Source organism: Streptopelia decaocto (genome assembly GCF_964273445.1).
Source record: "Streptopelia decaocto genome assembly, chromosome: 16".
NCBI classification, from domain to species: domain Eukaryota; kingdom Metazoa; phylum Chordata; class Aves; order Columbiformes; family Columbidae; genus Streptopelia; species Streptopelia decaocto.
The window spans coordinates 6,896,886-6,916,651 of record NC_138671.1 but is presented as its reverse complement, the minus strand read 5'-3'; the positions used below and the strand labels follow the sequence as shown (position 1 = coordinate 6,916,651).

At 56.8% G+C, this 19,766-nt stretch overlaps 2 protein-coding genes across 2 annotated transcripts in view; one reads left to right on the top strand and one right to left on the bottom strand.

Moving 5' to 3' along the window:
- RNF157 (ring finger protein 157) overlaps positions 1 to 19,766 on the top strand; it is a 39,737-nt gene that overhangs the window by 3,615 nt on the left and 16,356 nt on the right. Inside the window, exon 4 of the mRNA XM_082067258.1 lies at positions 17,722 to 17,840. Within this exon, the coding sequence (XP_081923384.1) occupies positions 17,722 to 17,840 (119 nt within the window). The remainder of the gene's footprint in view (positions 1 to 17,721; positions 17,841 to 19,766) is intronic.
- UBALD2 (UBA like domain containing 2) lies at positions 5,199 to 9,562 on the bottom strand. The gene is made up of 3 exons (XM_082067259.1): positions 9,257 to 9,562; positions 8,637 to 8,699; positions 5,199 to 6,342 (listed from the first exon to the last, which is right to left on the bottom strand). Exons 1-3 carry the CDS (start codon positions 9,374 to 9,376, stop codon positions 6,022 to 6,024), a joined length of 504 nt encoding a protein of 167 aa, XP_081923385.1. The 5' UTR covers positions 9,377 to 9,562; the 3' UTR covers positions 5,199 to 6,021.

The following is a 19,766-nucleotide window of genomic DNA, read 5'->3' as shown; positions in this document are numbered from 1 at the left end:
TTCACTTCACCTCAGCTTCACTTCACCTCAGCTTCACTTCACCTCAGCTTCACTTCACCTCAGCTTCACTTCACCTCAGCTTCACTTCACCTCAGCTTCACTTCACCTCAGCTTCACTTCACCTCAGCTTCACTTCACCTCAGCTTCACTTCACCTCAGCTTCACTTCACCTCAGCTTCACTTCACCTCAGCTTCACTTCACCTCAGCTTCACTTCACCTCAGCTTCACTTCACCTCAGCTTCACTTCACCTCAGCTTCACTTCACCTCAGCTTCACTTCACCTCAGCTTCACTTCACCTCAGCTTCACTTCACCTCAGCTTCACTTCACCTCAGCTTCACTTCACCTCAGCTTCACTTCACCTCAGCTTCACTTCACCTCAGCTTCACTTCACCTCAGCTTCACTTCACCTCAGCTTCACTTCACCTCAGCTTCACTTCACCTCAGCTTCACTTCACCTCAGCTTCACTTCACCTCAGCTTCACTTCACCTCAGCTTCACTTCACCTCAGCTTCACTTCACCTCAGCTTCACTTCACCTCAGCTTCACTTCACCTCAGCTTCACTTCACTGCTGTTCGCAGATCAGGAAGGTGGAGGATGCTCTTAGAAAGCTGAGGGTGGCTGGAGCTGGCAGAAAAGCAGACGACAGCGGCCAGATGAGCCAACAGCCGGGGTAAAAGGATGGGAGAGATTTTCCTACCCCACAGGGCTGCGAGGGAGCCTGGGGATCTGGGACCATCCCAGTTTGGTGGTGAGGTACACCCCCACAAAGGCTAAGCCTGCCCTAAGGCAGAGTGAAGGGGGAGCAGCTGAACTGGAGCAGTTTGTGGCCCGAGTATGTGCATAAGTTGGTGACAGAGGCAGCCAAGCAGCTGCAGGTAGAGGTGAGGTCTGGGGGCAGTGCTCCCAGTCCCCACTGGCTCGGGGGGAGCCCTTGGGCTTGTGGACGGTATCCGGCCCAGGGTCACTCCCCATGTCCCCCTGCCTCCATCCAGCTCCACCACAGGGACCGGTTGCCCCAGTGCCACCGTGACCCAGCAGCTGCATCGCTTTGTTCTTGGGGACCAGGCTGTTCAGTGCCACTGGTGGTTTGGGAGGGTTTGCACTGATAACTTCTATGTTGTTATTGTAGTAGTGTATTACTACTATTCTGTTGGCTTATTAAGCTGTCTTTATTTCAACCTGTGAGTTTATCCCTTTCAATTCCCTACCCTACTCGGGGTGGGTGGGTGAGTGAGCAGCTCTTGTGGGTTTGATTGCTGCTTGCGGTTAAATCTCAACAGTCTCTTTGTCATGCAGCATGGGGCCAGAGGGGATGAGATTTGGCCTTTGCGCTGCTGCTGTTCCAGGTAGACTGTCAGCTCCAAAGGGTTGAGATAATGACAGATTTCTGTGCTTTGGGGGCCATCTAGCAGTGTGAAAGCAAATTGCATTTGTTATATTGGCTTGAAAGATGTTGATGCAAACCTTGTATTTTCTCTGGGAATTGTGCCCTGTGATGCCTTTTTTGGGATGGATGCTTTTGTTACTGTTGATGTGCAGTTTATAACCTCTGCAGGTTGGTCTAAAGTCATGGCTTTGTTGGGTTTGCACAGCATTGGTCTACACAGTCAGGCTTGAGCTGATGGTGTATTTAGAGGGTGTTTCAAAAAGATGGATCCAGTTTCAAAGCACTATATTTCACAATAGCAACACTCTACAGTTACACAGAAATTGGCAAATGGTTTAAGGAGTTAGCAAGTTTAGTAACGCTTTCATAAATGCTCCATGTTCCTTTCACCTACCTTGCGGACAACGTGGAGGTGATAGTTGAATCCCAAATCCCTCTCAAAGTGTCGTCTTCTCCTGAGGTCCCTGCTGCCGTGGTTCTGTTCTTGAGGTCATCTGATGATGGCACAAAAAGACTGTCTTTTGACGTACTCCTACAAGAAAAAGTCACAGGTGTGATGTCGGGCGATCTTAGGGGCCAGGATTGTAGTGCCAAGTCTTGGAGTCCCGTGTGACCTATCCGTTTAGAAAACGGCAGACCTGCAGGCGCCAGTGTGGCACTGTTCCCTGTTGGTGAGTAAGGACTTAACCAGGATCTTCCAGTTGTGGAAAAAGCCAGTTCTGCAGCATTTCCAGATACCTTTGTCCCATAACTGTGTTTTCATGGAAAAAAAGGCTGTAGACCTTTGGGAAGCAGCACAAGATGTTCACTTCTGGAGAATTATGCTTGTGCTCTACAGTTTTGTGTGGATCATCTGATCATTGTATGTGCACATTGTGATGGGTACCTTGGCCACTTAGATGAAATGTCACTTCACTGCTAAAAATCAAACGTGGCAGAAGCTGTTGTCCTCCACATTCTGTAACATCGCATCACTAAATTCTACACGTTTTGTCACCTGCACAAAGGGCCTGTCCAAGTTACAACCCATGTGGCCTGAAGATGAACACACACTGGACAGTTGAATGAGGGATTGCAAGTTCTCGGCTGGCAAGACAAGGGGACTGGTGCATGTTACGCAGAAAACTCTTGACCTCCTGTCATGTTTTCTTCTCAAGCGTGTGGTCGCAATGTGCTCTTCCCATTTCCTCAAATTGTCAGTACCAACAATGACTGTTCTTCGGCATTGGCAGATCAACGCTAAAATGCCCATGAAAGGCGCGCTGCACCGCAGTTACGGATTCAGCCTTGCTGAATTGCAGACTTCAAAACGCCTTGTGTTGCAGGGTTGCTGTCTTGAGAATGACTCGGGCCATTGGCTGTTTGTGTGCTGGGAGAGGGGTCTAGCCATAATAACTTTAAATTATGTCATGGCCCTTTCAAAGTGATAAGAGGTTCATTAATGGGCAGGTTTTGGTTGCAGAGATACAGTGATTCCAAATTGGGTCCATCTTTTTGCAACAGCCTCTCTTGCTGCCGGGCTAGAGAGCCTGCTTGGAAAAGTACATCGTAGATGCTCATGTGCCAAAAAATTGAGCCACTGAGGAACAAGAAAACAACCAGTAGGGGGTTGCGGCTGCTAAAATGAAAGTGGCTGAGGTGGATTCGAAGTGGCAACTATTTGTAGCTTGGTGAGCCCTCATGGCTCAGGTCATCAGAGATGCAACATGTACACGGGCTTGTGATGGAGGGGTGGGCTTAACTATGGGCACTGTTATGCTGCAATTAAACAAGCCAAATGGTTAAAGCATCTGTGAGATGGAGGGCGATGGTTGAGATACAAATCTGGGCAGGCCTGGCAGGCTGATTGGATCACACACGCACAAACCCGCCAAGGTAAGCACGATGTGCTCACAATGGTGGAAGCAATGGGTGGCTGGAAAGGTGCCCTGTGCCCGATGCCACTGCCCAGAACACTGTTCTGGGCCATGGACAGCAAGGGCTGTGGTGACACAGCACCCCAGAAAGAAGAGATTCTCAAAATGGGACTCATGTCTGAAACAAGCTCAGAGATGGCCAGAGTGTGGCACTGTGTGGGTATCACACCTTCTGCCATGCACCAGCCTCTGGGAAATGGAGCAGTAAAATGGGCTGCTAAAAACTCCATTAAGGGCAATGGGTGGTGGAACCCTGAAAAATGGGGGTTCCATTGGGCAATTGTACGTGTTTGGTCAACACTAGAGGATCCATCAGTGGAGCCCAGCCTGCCCAGTTAGAACCGCACAAGGTGTGGGAGGGGATCAGGTCCCCGTGGTGTGTACAGAGCGTGGGGCAGGGAAGGCAGCTGGGGTGCTCCTGCCTTGGCAAAGGCAAACCCGCCCGTGGGATTGCTGCTGCTCAGGGACCTGGGGTGCTTGGCAGGTATTGCCAAAGTGTGGAGAAGTCCAGTGCGTACCTCAGGGATTGATTCTGGGTGAGAATACTTAATGTTGAACTGTACCCTGTTAATTGCTCCAGAATGCTCCACACTATTCCAAGAGTATTGTGTAAGTATTTTTTTGATGAGCGCAGTGGTGATGGAACCAGAGCTGACCTGAACGAGTGGCACCTGGAAACTTCTTCAGGGTTGGCATCTTGAACCCACAGACCGTGGGCACAAGCCCCAGCAGATCCACTCTCTGTCCTGCCTTGGGAGACAATCGTGATGGATGAAGCCTGAGGTGGTGAACTCAATGTTTTGAAGGGATGGCCATGGACTAAGGGAATGGTATCTGTGTGTATGTATACATTTATATAAAAGCAGTAATTAGAGTAAAACTTGAGCATGATGTAAATGATACATAATAAAGGGTGGACTGTGTTGGATTAACGGAAATAGTTTATTTTCTTCATGCAGTTAGAGATGACAGCTAACAGGCTGCTTTTAGGTTGACTGCAATAACATTATTTATGTCCAGTGTTTTGACTGAGGAGAGCTAAATGATCTCTGTATGTTCCCAGTTGCAGCCCTGAGCCAAGGCAGGGGGCAGGAGCTGCGGGGGCTCTGGAGCACAGGATGTGCCACCAGCAGCTCTGGGACCTGCTCCAGGAGGGTGTCAGGAACACTTGGGTGTGCTGCATGTTGCACAGAGCCAGAAGGTCTCGGCTGCTCAGGTTGGGTCATGCAGATGATGTCAAAACCCCCCGCCCAACAGCATCTCTCGGAACACTCACCCCCCTGCAAATCAAGTGGCTTTTGAGAATGGTGGCAAAGCTCTGGGTGGCACAGCCATCCCTCCCAGCTGAGCCTTGTCCCCATGGCATGGCACTGCCTGGCTGGGGACACCTCGTAGTTGGGGACATCTGGTGGGCGCCAAACTGCCTGGCAGCTGCTGCGCTCCCGTTTCATGGGTTTTTTATTTATTTCTTTTAACCCGTTAGTTGTGTTCACAGTAGGAGCTGAGTATCTACTGAATTTTAATTTAGTTCTGAGACTTAAGGACTAAACTAGAAGTGGCTGTGGGAAGTCAGGGTCCCCCCGCACCCTGGGGCTGGTGGCTCATGAGCAGCGGGGGACACTCCGGTGGCGTTTGGTGAGGGTGCAGGGATGGGGTTTTGGCTGCACCCTGGCACATGGGGGTCTTTGCTGTGCTGGCACAGCCGCCCCCTTCCCACATCTCTGGGGGGATGGTGGGGATGGCAGCGGTGGCTGCTGCAGGTAGCGGGGGGGACTCGGGCCCCACCACCACTGGTGATGCTGTGACATGGGGGGGCTGACCCCTGTTATCAGTGCCCCCCTCCCTCCCCACCAGGAACATCCTCCCATCACAGAGAAAAGGCATGGACAGCTGGGGTTAAAAAAGTGATTTTTTTTTTAATTATTTTTATTATTTTTAAATTAATAAAAAACCTTCAACCTATTTTTGTATTTTTTTCTTTTTTTTTGTTTTGTTTTCTTTTTTTAAGCAAGATTGATTTCAAAACTAAAAAACCCCCCCCAGCTCCCCCCTCCCCTGGGAAGGGCCATGAGTGGCAGTTGCAGTGACAGGGGGGACATCACCTTGTTCAGTCCCCTCGGGCTCTGGGGGTGTCAAGGGAGGATGGGGTGAGGGGTCCCGGGGGGGAGACCTGGGCAAGCCTGGGCAAGAACCCAGGCTGAATTTTGGGAGCCAGAGGAGGGGAGCACTTTGGGGACTTAAACAAAGGGTCTGGAAAATCCAGAGCCGGGGGGCCCAGTGGCTCTGTGCCCCCAATGCAGGGTGCCCCTGTAGCCATGATCTGGGGTGCTGACAGCTGCCTCCATTTATTTTTTTGTTATCCCCCCCCTTCCCTCTCCTGCCCTTCTGCAGCGATGCAGGTGGGAGGGGGGGGCCATAGGAAAACCCCCCACCCAGCACCCACCTCCACGCTGCTGCTCCTTCTCTCTGGATTTATATACATTAGATATATTTATATATTATAGTTATATATTTTAAAAAAAGGGGGGGGAGAGAAAAGACCAGCTAGAGGCTCTTAAGGGCCAGTGCCCTCCCCAGCAGTGTGCCCCCCCCCCCCACCTTAAAAATAATAATAAAACCTAGAAAATTCTTCCAGTGCGTTTCTCAGGGGAGCCCCCGCTCCCAACGCCCTGGCCCGGGACCCCCCAGACCCCCCCACCTCCACCAACCCAGTCTTATCTCTGGCCATCCATGGTGGCCATGGCTTTCTGTGGGGGGGCAGCGGGTGGGGGGGCGGGGGGCCAGGCGGGCTGTGGGTGGTGCAGGTGGTGGTGGAGGCCGTGGGCGGTGGGTGAGGAGGGGGGCAGCCAGGCGGGCTGGTGGTTGGGGGGTGAGGAAGCCCAGAAAGGGCTGAAGCTCCCGGGGGGGGAACAGGCCATGGAGGTGATGGGGCTGTTGCTGCTCTGCAGGCTCTCGGAGGTTCGCAGCTTGGAGAACATGGCCAGAGCGTCCGGGAAGTTGGGCGGCGTGGCCGGCGTGTTGCTGGGGGTGCACATCTGCGGGGGAAAAGAGCACGGGGGTGTCAGATGGGTCATGGATGTTTTTGGAGTCCCAACCTGCCAGCCTCCCCATCACTGGAGACCCTGGCTGCATCCCATACTGAGGGATGCTCAGAGCCCAGCTCTGGTGGATATTGGGGTACCCAGCGCTGCAGGGTCTGGGTGGCTCCCCGCCAAGGCATGGGGGCTGCCTGGGGAGGTTCTCCAGCCCAGGCAGGGCCAGCTCAGGCTGGAAAGGACAATTTGGATCATCCAGGGTGCTCAAAGCACTGGGGTGCAGCGGGTTTGAGGAGGGGGACGCTGCTCTGATACCAGCTGCCCTAGCCGTTCCCCAGCATGTGCAGACCCCCGAATCCCTCTTAGGGGTTCCTCTACATCCCCATCCCGGCCGCCCTTAGTGACGGTGCTGGCAGAGGATGGGGGAGCTCCTGCACCCCAAAAATGCAACCACGGCCAGGCTGGCACCAAAACACCGAAGGGGTTTGTGGTGAGCCGGGTGTTCATCCCTCACCACACACGGACTTTGGGAGAACCCATTTCAGAGCTCACCTCAAAGTGGTGGAAAGCCAGCTTTTTTCTTTAAACAAAAGACTCTAAGTTTGGCAGTATCTGAAAAGATACTTGTTGCAAAACAAAACAAAACCAACCAAACAAAAACCCCAAACGAACAAAACCTCTATAAACAAAACCAACCAAAAGTGAAAAACTTTTAGTGACTGTGTTTTGGGAAAAGCAAACACCACCCCAGCCATACACACACAGACCAGCCCTGGGCTGAGGTCGGACACCGTGCTGGACGGGGACACGGCTCTGAGCTTCTGGGGTGGTGGGTGCAAAATTCATTTTTAAAATTGATTTTTTTTTTTAAAAAAAGCTGTGTAATTATTGCCTTCCTCCTCTGACACACTTTTATTAAGGAGCTGGTTGGCCGTCAGAAGGTCTATCCCAGCACAAGCTAAACCACACCAAACAGCTCCGGTGAGTCCCTTCCTGGACCTGGGGGGGTTCACCAAGTGCAGGGACCCCCTTCTCCATGGGGGTGAAGGGATGTGCCACCCCACGCCCTGCTCGCAGCTTTGTTCTCTGCTGCTTGAAAAAGAAACAGAAACTGCAACCGGAAAGCTGTGCGGGGGCATTTTAACCTGTCCCAGTGTGCTTGGGGGGGGGGGATAGCACCAAAAAAATGCGCTGTGGGAGTATTTGGTGAGCAAAGGTATTTTGTGACCACACCATGTTAGAAATACACTGCGGGGAGGGGGAGAGACGTCCAGCTCCGGCCCCTCGGTGCTGTGCGGGGTGGGGGCGATGGGGTGGGAGGTGGGTCCCGCTGGATGACGGGGAGCGGGCGGTTCCGTCGGCGCCGCTGTGTGTCCGGCTTCCGGCAGGAATCACCCCGGCCGCGCTTCTGCTGTGGAAACACGGCGGCGAGGCCCCGATCCGGCCAGCAGCTCCTCCCGGCCCATCTGCCACCGGGAAAGGGGCTTTCTGCGAGATGACCCTTTGCTGGCCGTCCCCGGGGCGGCGAGAAAACACGCAAGGGGAGGGGGAATTAAAATAAAAGGGGTTTAAGTGTGAGCCAGCCAGCAAAATGAGTTTCTGTTAGAGTGCATGATGAAAGGCTGGCTGGTGATTTCCTGATGGCACGAGAAAAGGGGGAAAAACCAAACATACATACATACATACATACATACATATATATATATATATATATATATATATATATATATATGGGCTTAACCCAGACATGCTCCTTCCCCCATGCACGGCACCGTTTAGTTCCCTCAACATGAAAAAAAATTTTAAAAACAAAACAAAAAACACAACAAAAACCACCCCGAGAGGAATAACTTCCTCCCCTCAGCCAAGGGGACGTGCCCTCGGCCAAGGTCAAGCGGTGTTTGGGGAAATGGGGGGTGTGAAAATGTTGTGTCCCCCCCCGGCTCGGGGAGCCCAACTTCCAGCGCGATGCTTGGGGAGACAAACTATTTCCTGGCAGACATTTTAGCTCGTGTTTACATTCGCCGGCTGCGTGTTCCTCCGGGCGCGGAGCAATATGGCTGGCAGGGGAGCTGACAGCTCCGCGGCCGGGGGGCTGCGGACCCCTCTGGGGGGGCGCAGGGGGAAGTTGGGGGGTCCTGAGCTGGGTGGTGGTCGTAGGTGGGGGGGCTTGGGGGTGGTTGGCAGCTGCTGGGGGGGGGTTAAAGGTGGTTTTAGGGATAATCGGGGGTTGGGGAGGGGGTGGGGGGGTCTGGGATGGAGTGGGGGGCCAGGGGGGAGCAGGTCCCACTTACCATCTGGGGGGGGTGGTGGCTGCTGGGAATGTTGGTCTCCTGGAAGAAGGCGCTCAGGGCCGTCTGTGGGGACAAGCCGTCAGCCCCAACCCACCCGAGACAAAGGGGGAAGGAAAACACGCCCCCCACCCAGCCCACCCGCAGCCCCTCTGCTCCCCTCACTCCCCCTGCGACCGCCCCGGGGGGACACCCACGGGTGCGCCCCCACCAGGCTTATGGCAGGGGGGGCCTGGTGCTGCCCTTCACCCGACCCACTCGGGATCGTGTTCTCCCCTCGTACAGGGGCTCCCCACGCGGAAGGGTGCAGCCCACCCCCCCTTGTTTACACGGCCCCCCCCAGCCCCAGCTCGGCGGTGGGGGGGAGGAGCCCCCCCGGCGTCTGGCGCTGGGCCGCAGCTCGGGTTACGGTATAAATAGACCGGGGGGAGCTCGGGGCCGGTTCCCCCCCCCAGTGTGGGTGCTGGGGGGGCCAGCGGCGCAGCCACGCGTGTCGGTGGGGCCGCGGCAGGGCCGGCGATCCCGTCCGCCTTCCGCCCGGGGCTCTGCGGGCAGGGGGGGGGGCGGGGGACGGGGGAGATGGCGGCTCCCGGTCTGCAGCGCGGGGGGGCCGTGGCCCGTACCTCGAACTGCCAGTGGGCCGCCTGCAGCAGCTGCTTGGCCTGGTCGGCGGCGCAACCGGCCGCCAGCACGAACTGGTTGATCATCACCTGGTGCCGCAGCTCCTCCATGTTCACCGACATGGCCGGGCCGGGGGGGGGAACCCCGCCGAGCGCTGCCCGGAGCGCGCCCGCCGCCCCGCGCCGCGCCGACACCGGGGGGCGGCGGAGGGACCCGGGGGGGCACGAAGCGGGGGGGACACGGAACCGCCCCGCCCCCGCGCCCTGATTGGCTGCCGCCGCGCCACCCGCCCCGACGGGCGTTCGGTTCGAATCTTCCAGCTGCCCCGGCGCCGCGCCCCGCCCCGCCGCCTTTCTATTGGTCGATGCTTGTGTTTTGGCTGCAGGCCGCGCTGTTATTGGTCCGCGACCCTCGGGGAGGGCGGGGCGGTCAGCGGAAGGAGAGGCCCGAGCGCTGATTGGGGGCATTGAGTTTTTTTCGGAAGGCGTTGGTGACGTCACGTTCATTGAGGAGGTTCATTGAGAGGCGCGGGGGGGAGCGGCCGCTTTGCGAGTGCCCCGGGGCTGGGGGCCGCTCCGGGCGAGGTGTCCTCCCTTCACCCCGCTGTGGCTGCCCCCAGCAGGGCTCTCCCTGCTGCCCCCACTTCCAGGGACCCCCATTGTCCCCCGGGCGGGACCCCCAGCCTGAGGTTGGGGGGCAGGAGGGGCGACCTGACCTGAGTTCAGCCGTGTCTCCCCTCCCATAGCAAGGCCTTGCCAGGAGCGGCTCAGGCAGAGCTTCCAGGTTTGAGGGGTTTTTTTCTTTTTTTTTTTTTTTGATAATATAATGTTTAAAATCCTTGTGATTCTCAGCCACAGCCTGCAAGGGCAAGCAAGACCCCTGCCACATCTCCCCCCGCTGGCTTTGGGGACTGCGCGAGACCTGTGCGCACCTGGAGGTGTTTAATTAAAAAGGAAAAAGCAGCTTTTAAAACCAAAACAAAGTGGAGAGTTTGCAAATAGACTCTGTGAAAGCAGACTGAGCTGAGAGCGAGCTCTCAGAGGTTCGGACATGGTGGTGGTGACAAGTCAGCTGAGGGAGAGGGATGGACACTTCGGAGGCAGCATCTGTGGCTGGTTACCCCCATGGCAACCACCGTGCAAGGGATTGCGCAAAGTCCGGGTGGTCCCAGGAAGGTGGGGTCCCGCAGGCAGCAGCACATGGTGCTCGCCCAACCCACCGCTGAGGCAGGTGGAGGTGTGAGAGGAGCAATTCCAGCAAAAGCGGGAACCCCAAACCTGATTGCCTCCTGCGTGCAGTTTACACGGAGCCCCAGAGAGCGCTCAGGATCTCCTGCTTGACAGAAACACCCGCTCGTGAGCACAGCTCGGCTTCTAGCTGGGTTAGCAAAGCTGTGAGCAACTGGCCTTGGGTAGTGTCTGCCTATAAAACCTGGGAAATGCTGCTTGTGAGCCCTCGCTCAGAAACCAGTGGGGCTTGCACAGGCAATGGGCGACTGAGACCATGATAAAACAGCATCGGTGACATTTGAAAGAGCAGGCATGGCGTTCAGTCCTTCAAAATGAAGCTCGGTGCTCAGCCTGGCTGCTGCAAACACCTCACTGTTTCCCACCACACCAACCAGCTGGTGGAAAAGCCCCTTTTTGGGACAGAATTTGCAGCAAGGGCAGGATTCATCATCACCCTTCCCTAGCTTGATCCTGCCCGAGATGTGTTTCAATCCTCCCTGGCAGACACGCTGCTCTGACACCCCGCGGGGGTGGGGAGTCACCCCTCCCAACACCTCACTCCACCTTCCCAGCCAGGAGCTGCTCCGGGATCCAGTCGGGAGGGCTGATGATGTGGCAGCCCTATTTAGGGGCTCAGCACACGCTAATGAAGGGCCCAGCCCTTGCACACCTGAGGGCTGTGGCAGCCTCTCCGTGGGGCTCCACAGAACTGGGATCGGAGCAAGACCAGCAGTGGGTTGTTGGGTCTGTGGTGGGTGCCAGTGACTGCTGGAGGAACTGGGAGTGGACTGGGCATACTGGGTACATGGACAAACGTTTGCTGCTGTGGGAGAACTGCTCACTCTCCTGTTTAACCTTTGAGCAAACTGCTGCACCCTCTCGTGCCTCAGTTTCCCTCTCAGCACAGGGCAGCAGAAGCAGGAACCCCTTTCCCTGCCAAACACACGCACCACGTCCCACAGCTGGGCAGCACAAGCGCTTCAGGCTTACATCTTGCCCAGCAGCAGGTACATTTTGGGGGTAACCATTGCTTTTTCTGTGTGCACTGGATTCTCTCTCACAACAGCCCTGCTGGGGTTTGTCCCGGCTTTTCCTGTGCCAGGGTCTGGCCTGGTTGCAGCTGGGCAGGCTTGGGAGGGAAGCTGCCCTTGAAGCCATATCGTCACCCAGCTCCTGCCTGTGCTCCACTGCGGCACTGTCCTACAAAATCCTCTGCTGCAGTAATACACTGCTATAAAAAAAACAACACACACAAGCCGTGCATGCAGGCAGCAGCTCTGCGTGTAATGACTGCCGGGTTATGGATCTGCACGGGGATAACTTTGAATTATTATCTGCACTAAAACCCTGCAGTCTGTTGTGTGCCGGTAATGAAATGTGCTGGCTCCCTCTCCCAGGCTCGCGTCTCTCGCTGCTGTCGCTGGCTGGAGCAAGGCCACACAGGCAGCTCAGCAATGCTGGGCTGGGCTCGGTTTTTGAATGATGCATCTGGAGAACAGGCTCCCCAAAATGTGTGTTGGAGTGAGCAGGGATCAGCCTCTGGAGCCTCAGGGCTCCCGCACTGAGAGCCAGAGCTCCCAGCGTTGATTTCGCCCTCGGCTCCTCTTTCGCCAATGCTGGCACCCACTCGGGTGTGACATCCAGCGGTGTGGACACAGTGTCACAGCCAGGGCCACAGGTCCCAGTGTGATGACAACAGGCAGAAAAATGGGGTACAAAGCTGCCCCCGGGCTTGCCATGGCGGCAGCTGCTCTTTGGTTTGGGTTTTCTCAGCTGCCCTTGGGGCTGCGCGGGTAGAAAGCAAACGGGGAGGGAGATGTGCGTGTCCCTCTGCAGGGAGGGTGAGGAGGGGGAGCCCCCGGGACGGCCTTTGCTCGTCACCGCTGAGTAGCCGAGGACATCGGGGCGGCTGATCCGCCTCTCTGCACATCTCCCGTGTGATATTTATAGCACTCATGTTATCAACTCAAATCAAAATCGTGTGGTGCTCCACTGACTTTCACTGCAGGACTAATTAATCACCGGGGTTTTTAAGTGAGCGGTCGAAGGGTCCAGCTTTCACCTTCATCCCCAAGGGGAAAATGTGAAACGTGCCCAGTGCTTCCCAGTCCCTTAATGCTGGGAAACTGGGGGAGTTTGGGGCTGCGTTGGGGTGCAGCTCCCTGCCTCCAGAGACTGCACGGGGCAAATGCAGCTGCTCTCTGTGGAGCAGAGCTGGGGGGCAGGGTGGAGTGGATGGAGGTGTGCACTGGGGGGGCTTTTACCCTGATCCCCCTGCAGCACTGTGCAGCCCCAGGGTTGCTGCCAGAGGGGCTCAGCCCTTGTGCTGGTGGCTGCTCTGTTTCTGTCCCCCTGCGCCAAGTGACCTCTTGGGAAAAGTGGGGGGGCTTGACCTTCTCCAAGGGGACACCCCGGCTGTTGGGGGGCATGGGGTCAAAGCAAGCCCTCGGCTGTCCTTGTCTCTGGGGGTCCCCGGGATGGGGCTTGGGGGGTGAGGGTGGGAGGAAGGTGATAGTGGGGTGGGCAGGGGTCAGTGGGGTGTGTGACTGGGAGGGAGCAGATGAATGGTACAGGGGGGCAAGTGGTACAGGTGATGGCAAAGGCGACCAGTGAGCTGTAATGGAGGCAGCTGGGTGGCCCCGGGGGCTGGCAGGTGGGTGGCACTGGGGACATGCGTGTGCCACTGAGGGGGGGCAGGTAAGTGGCACTACAAAGGGGCACCTGAGGGACACCGGGGCAGGGTGATCTGGGGACAGGGGCAGCGCCTTCCCCCGCGTCCCCCAGTTTCGTGGCATCCCCGAGCTGGGGCGGGGCGGGGCCGGGGCGGGGCGTGGCCGGGCGGGGGGGGCAGCCCCGCCCCGCCCCGCATTGGCGCAGCCCCGGCGCTGGCGGGGGGCGGCGCCGGGCGCGGCGCAGAGCGGAGGATGCTGCGGGCGGGGGCCGCCGCCAGCCCCGGTGCCGGTCCCGGGCGGGAGGGCAGCCCGCCGCGTCCCGCCCGCTGAGCCCCGGCCCGGCCATGGGGGCTCTGACCAGCCGGCAAAACGCAGGGGTGGAGGAAGTGGATATCCCCGCTAATTCCGTCTACAGATACCCCCCGAAATCCGGTGAGCTCCGGTGGGGGGGGTCCCGTGTCCCGGCGCCGCCGCTGGGCGGAGGGGAGGGGGCAGCGAGCAGGGTAGGGACCAGGTACGACCTTGCTCCGGTCGGGGATGTCCATGTGCACCCCAAAGCGAACCCTGACCGCGCACAGCTGCGGGAGGAGCACCCTAAAAATATAGCGCTGGTGCTGGGCACCCAGAGACTGTGCGGAGGGGACGGGGTCACCTTTGCGACTGCCCGCAGGGTGCACCTTTGCCAACCAAACCCAGCTCCCGAACTTGGCTGAGTTGATGTGACTTTAATGATATTGTTATTATTATTTGTACCCGGGCTCTGCGGTGTCGGGCTGGGAAGGCTGGAGCTCTTTTTATAGCCGGTTGCTCCGGTGCTGGCTGCTCTAGAAAAGCCTGGGTTTAAATTCCCGGGAGGATGAGGGAGGCTGGGATGGGAGGGATTGGAGGGGATCCCTCCTTCCCAGGGCCCTGCCCCATAGCAGCACCCTGGCTTCTGCCATGGGGAGACGTCACCTTCCCTGGCTCCTCGCCCTGCCGTCAGGCTCGGCGGCGATGTCTCTCCCACTCCTGAATCCGGCCCTGTCTCAAACCTTGTGTGTGACCTTGGAAAATCTGTCCCTCCCCTCCGTGCCGCAGTTTTCCATGCAAAGGGACAGGCTGAGCGGGTGTCCAGGGGAGCGTGATGGGGTCGTGATGGGGAGAGGATGGAGTCTGGTCCCGGGGTGGGTTTTGCTTCAGAGCTGCAAAAATACTCCTATCAGTGGATAATGCCCAGGAGTACTGTGTGTGTGCGCGGGGATTGCCACAAGATCTTTGCGGCACTGAATATGATTAATAGGTAACTATTTTGGTAGTTAATAGGATAAGGTAAACGTTTGGATCGTTAGTGCTGTGACAAATTACTAGCTAATTACAAATAAAGATCTCCTTAGGAAGAATTACAGCCAACACAAACCCTACTCTTGTCCTGAAAAGCTGTGCTTGGCTTTTTTTCTTTTTTTAAATTCTAATCTAGAATTGGTTGCACATCTGGCTGGCACATCTGCAGCGGTGGGGGTTAACTGGGGCACTGCGGGGTGGAGATGGCAGATCCTCGGCAGCGTGTCCTCCCGCGGGGCTCCCCCATTTATGTGGTTTCAGGGCCTTTGTCACCCTGATGCCAGCTGAAGCTGGATGACCCCATCTGTGGCTTTGCTTTCTGCAGGGGCTGCAGCTCTATGCATTAAGGGGTTTTATCTCAGACATGCCTTAATTAGGGGGTCTCAAAATATCCAGCCACAAAGGGGTGTAGGGTGCCAGTCCTGTGCCCTGCTCTGGGGGAGCAAATGCACCCAGCTGAGCGCTCCCAAACTCATCTCAGCTGGCAGAGGACACCAGGCTGATGCTCAAGTCTGCCTTTCAGGGAGAAATCAGGGCTTTCAGGTGTGCTCAGCTGGGCTGGCCCCACCGGTGACAGTCCCCATGCTGCCCAGAGCCCTCAGGGACAGTGGCAGGAGGTGCCCAGGTGACATGGCCATCTGCACCGGGACGAGGACAGGCTGGGAACTGGGGGAGATTATGGCTGTTTCGCTTTTAATCCGAGAGGGGATTTGCCTTCGGCGCTGCCGGCAGCCGAGAGGGAGGCAGGGGAGGACGTGACGGGCAGCGGAGCCGATTCCTCCATGGTGGCAGCGCTTCTCCTGCCTCAAATGACACCTGGAAACGGCCACCAGCTTTGGAAATGTGGCCCTAGGAGGGGTCTCACAGAACCCCAGGGCATTTCTCTCTCTCTGCAGATGTGGCTTTCACTGCTGGCTCACTTGGCACGGCTGGTGCAGCCCATGGGAATAGGGCAGCTGTGCCTTGTCCCAGTAGAGCATCTCCCCTTCTCATCCTGGGGGTCCCATCCCCTCCAGGCAGGCTGCAAATGGGATTAGTTAAGAAATATTTCAAAGTAAAGGCTGGGATTTACTTCAGTGGCTCTGATCTCACTCTGGCAAAGGCAGTGGGAGGGAGAGCAAGCGGGGACTGTTAATGGAGCCTGCTGCCTGGCTAGTGCTCAATTAAATAATCTGCGGCAGGCTGGTTCACCAGGCAGTGATGGGACATCCTGAGGCAGAAGCACCCGACACCTTATAACCACCCCAGGCTTCATCGGAGCAGAGCAGTGCCCGTGGCAGCACCCGCTGCCGCGGGGTGTCCCTGTGCCAGCACCGTGCCATGGCCACCTGGCTGGGGTGAGCCCAGGCTGTGTGAAACCTGCCGCTTACCTCACCCGGAGCGTGCGGAGGGGCTGAAAAGGAGCTTTTCTATTCTCTTTTTAGCTGCTTTGGAGAGCCGGGCTGTGACCCTACTGAAATTCAGGCTCTGACGTTCAAGAGCCAGGGGCTGCATTAACAGAGCTGAGCCAGAGCCCAGCAGGACAGCGATGGCTCGGGGGACAACGCACCAGCGTCTGTGCCCATGGGGTCCTCGCCCATCTTGGGGCGTCTGGGCAAGGCGGCATCTCTGGCAGTCATGGAGAAAAGGAGCTGACAGTGTCATCGACACTGGCTAGTGCCAGATATGTCCCATGTGACGATCCTGGCGGGCACGCAGGACGTGCTTTGTTTGCTGGGAACATCAGGCAATTCGTTTTTATTCCTTCTTACCAGCAGCCGCTGTGTTCAGCCCTTCCTGCACGCTCGCCAGGCCTCTGAAGTTTCAGATCTCATTAAAACCCAGGGCCTTTCCTTCCCCAGGGGCGGGCGTTGGGTGAGGATTTATAATTAGCCGCTAATAAGGTGGCTGTGGCTGGAAAGGTGATTCCTTCCTCTGCCACCCAGCCGTGCCCACGGGGTCACAGGCACCCGCAGGCACTGGCACGGTCCTGCTGCTGCCCTGGGCTTTTCCAGGCAGAGCCTGGCACGGCTTGAGGTTTTTGGAGAACCTTTCCTGGGAAGGAGTGTGGGACCAGTGCTGTGTGCTGCACAGGGGGAGCTGAAGCCCCTGGGACATGCACAGGGTGCGTGGGGAGCCTGCAGCACCCAAGGGTGCTCCCAAGCCCTGGCAGAGAGGCTGGGTGATGGCAGCGTGGTCCTTGACCCCTCGCCCATCTGATGGGAGCCCTCGGCACCCAGCAAACCTCAGCTGGGTCTGTGCTCCATTTTCCAGCTTTCACCAAATGCTGGTTTAAATATAATTCTTTTCCACCTCCTGCTCTCACCCCAAGTCAGTGCCAGGAAAAGCTGCGCATGGCCCCGTTCTCCCCTGGCCGTGCTGCTGCAGGCACTTTGCTCTTGTTGGTTTTTCTTTTTCACGTGGCTGCATTCTTCCCTGGGGAGCTGCCTATAAATTATGCACATGGAAAATGGGCCCAGAAAGCAGCAGGCATCAATAATTGATGGTCGACGTTTGCTAACGGGCACTCGGCATCCGGGCATCCCCGCACCACAGGGCCCTTGGGTGAAGCTGTGTGGCCCTGCTCGACCCTCCAGCCTCAGCGTTAGATCCCCTCTCCTCCTTCCATCTGGGCTTTGGGCTTGGTTTGGGGTTTTAAATGCAATATTAAAGCCTGATCCAGCCCTGGGCAGTTGCTGCATCTGCTGGGAGGTGACTGCGAGCTCTGACTTCAGCCCCCACAGGCAGAGCTGCAGCTCAGGCTTGAGCTCCTTTGTCTGCAGACCCCAAAGGTTTAGTTTTGGGGTGTCCCCGGGAGGGGCTGTGGGTGGCTCTGTGCTGCCGGGTGTGGGGTTTTTGCAAGCCAGACTGTGCCCCTGGCTGGTGGGATGCAGGTACTGTGTCCATCCTCCATCTGTGTCCTCTCCTGACTCCTGGTACTTCTGCTGATCCCTCACCAGCGCAGGGATGGCTGAAGGTCAGGGTGACCTTGGGTGGCTCAGGCCGGGCTGGGGCTTGTGGGGGTTCCCCGGGGAGGGGGAGATGAGGACAAGAGAGGCAGGAGGAAGGATCTCTTCTTGGCCATCTGCCCCTTTGCCTCTACCTGCTTGGAGGATGCCAGGGCATCAGTTCAACCCAAAAAGTTCCTAGGAAGGTGACCTTGGAGATGATGCCACGGATTTGGTGGCTTTGTGCTGCTCCATCACCTGGTGGAAGCCCCATCCTCCACCTCTGCTCAGACCATCTCTGTTTACTTTTTCTTTCCAGGGAGCTACTTTGCCAACCACTTCATCATGGGCGGCGAGAAGTTCGACTCCACGCACCCCGAGGGTTACCTGTTCGGCGAGAACAGCGACCTCAACTTCTTGGGGAACCGGCCCGTGGTGGTGGGCGCTGGCGGGACGCGGGGCGGGGGGGACGCGGGACCTGGGTGTGCCCCTTCCCAAAGTGGCCGTGACTGTGTGTGTGGGGGTGCGCGGTATGAGGCTGCTGGCTGCCACCCCCCAAGGGTAGAGCCAGCCTGGGGGTGGCCTGAGCGGACTCTTTGATGTCTAATATAAGGGTTGGCAGCTTGCAGCAGCCTGTCCTCCCTCGGGGACTGACCCACATCTCCTCTCAGCCTGTCTGCCCTCATCCACATGCTCCGCAGCAACATCACGTTAGTGCTGTATCTCTCCAAACTTGAGCTGTGATGGGTGAATAGTTTTGCAGATGATTGGGAAAGGACTGATTGTGTGACCTCTGCCCTTGAGTGCTGCTCTCCCCAGTACCTGTGTTGTGGGTCATCAGACCTGAATGTATTTTCTGACTCTTGAGGGCTGCTTGCACGCACAAACCCACCAGTGAAGAAGATGGTGAGGGGTCATGGGCTGATTTAGCCCAATTTCTTTTTCGCTCTCTCTCCAGGAGTGTTGAAAAAGTGTTTTTTCCAAGTGTTAAAAAAAAATTCTAAGTGAGGAATTAATAGAAAAGCTTTGGTGCCTTTTGAGATAAATTTACCTGGTGCTAATGGCTGTGTGCTGGGCTGGCAAGGCTGCTGCTGTCCCTGTCTGGGTTTTTCCACCTTGAAATTGGTTTTAAGAGCATTTTGGCAGCATAGTACGGCCCTTCAGTAGGGAAGCACCTGGTCCTGGGGCTGTGCCAGAGGGTGGGGATCCTGGTAGAGCCAACAGCAGGAGCCACCCCCCAAAATCTATGAAAAAGAGGTGAGCAAAGCCAGCATCTTTCTCCATTATTTGTGAAAATGCAAAGTCAGCACTCAGGTTCTCTCCAGCAGCAAGTGCCGAGAAATCCTCTTGATTACAGTAACAGCCTCTAAACTGCCCAGCGAGCTGCTCCCGTGTCAGACATCCCCACAGCAGAAGCAGCAGGGAAGGTAAAGGAACAGCTTGGAGACAGCAGAAAGAATTAATATCGCATTGCAAACTCAATTGCATTGCTCTGGCTTAATTAGCGGTGGCTCCGGGCTGCAGAGCTGTGACCGAGGTCCCTTCTCCCTGGGGAGCGGGGGGTGTTTTGGGGCTGAGCTTTTGGCTCGGGCCAGTCTGGGGGCTCAGGGAGGTTACTGGGGAGGAGCCATGTTGTTTCTGGCCCAATCCTGTGTCCAGGAACTGTTTGGGCATCTCTGATGCTGCTTCTTGGCTGCGATGCTTTGGTGTTCTGGCCTGCTGGGAGAGCCCTGGCTGGGCTGGACATGGCAGAGATGGCCAGTGCTTTTTGGCGGGGGATTTATTTGGGGTTCCTTGGGTATCAAGAGGCAGGAGGCCTTGGAAAAACTGTGTCCTGCATCCTCCCTGAGCTGAGCACCTTGTCTGAGCTGTTAACATTGCTGCTGCAGGGACGTGCAGAGCACCCGGGGGCTGGGCAGACTTTCCCCTCCACGGATACGTGATAATCTGGATTTTCCAGCTCGGAACAGGTTCCCAAGGGGCTGGGAAGGGCGTTGCAGGTTTAAGTCACCATGCTGGGACACCTCTGCAGGGGCTGAGGGGCAGAGAAGCTGCTTGTGGCACCTGGAGAACATGGGGCGGCCGGGGGAAGCTGAGGGCTGTTGGACCGTGCCGCTGGGTTTCCCTGCCCACGCAGACCAGCCTGGCTCTGCTTGTAGAAAAGCCCCAAGACAGACTTTTTGAGGTTTTTCATTTGTTTTTCCACTTTAACAGAAACTGGCCTGACCCAAATGTTGCTGTAGGCATGTGGTTGATGTTCTTAAATGGGTAAAAGTTGCAGCGAGGTGGGGTTTTTTTCTGTTGTTTTTCAGCTTGATTTAAATTCAGGAGATGCAAAAAAGTCCTTTAAACAGCCCCTTTCTG

What these genes read in the sequence shown, in the direction of transcription:
- UBALD2 (XM_082067259.1), bottom strand. Translation starts at nt 9,376, where the DNA reads ATGTCGGTGAACATGGAGGAGCTGCGGCACCAGGTGATGATCAACCAG. An exon ending in CGGCCCACTGGCAGTTCGAG is followed by an intron (nt 8,700 to 9,256) that starts GTACGGGCCACG and finishes TTGTCCCCACAG; the next exon opens with ACGGCCCTGAGCGCCTTCTT. An exon ending in GCCACCACCCCCCCCAGATG is followed by an intron (nt 6,343 to 8,636) that starts GTAAGTGGGACC and finishes TTTCCCCCGCAG; the next exon opens with ATGTGCACCCCCAGCAACAC.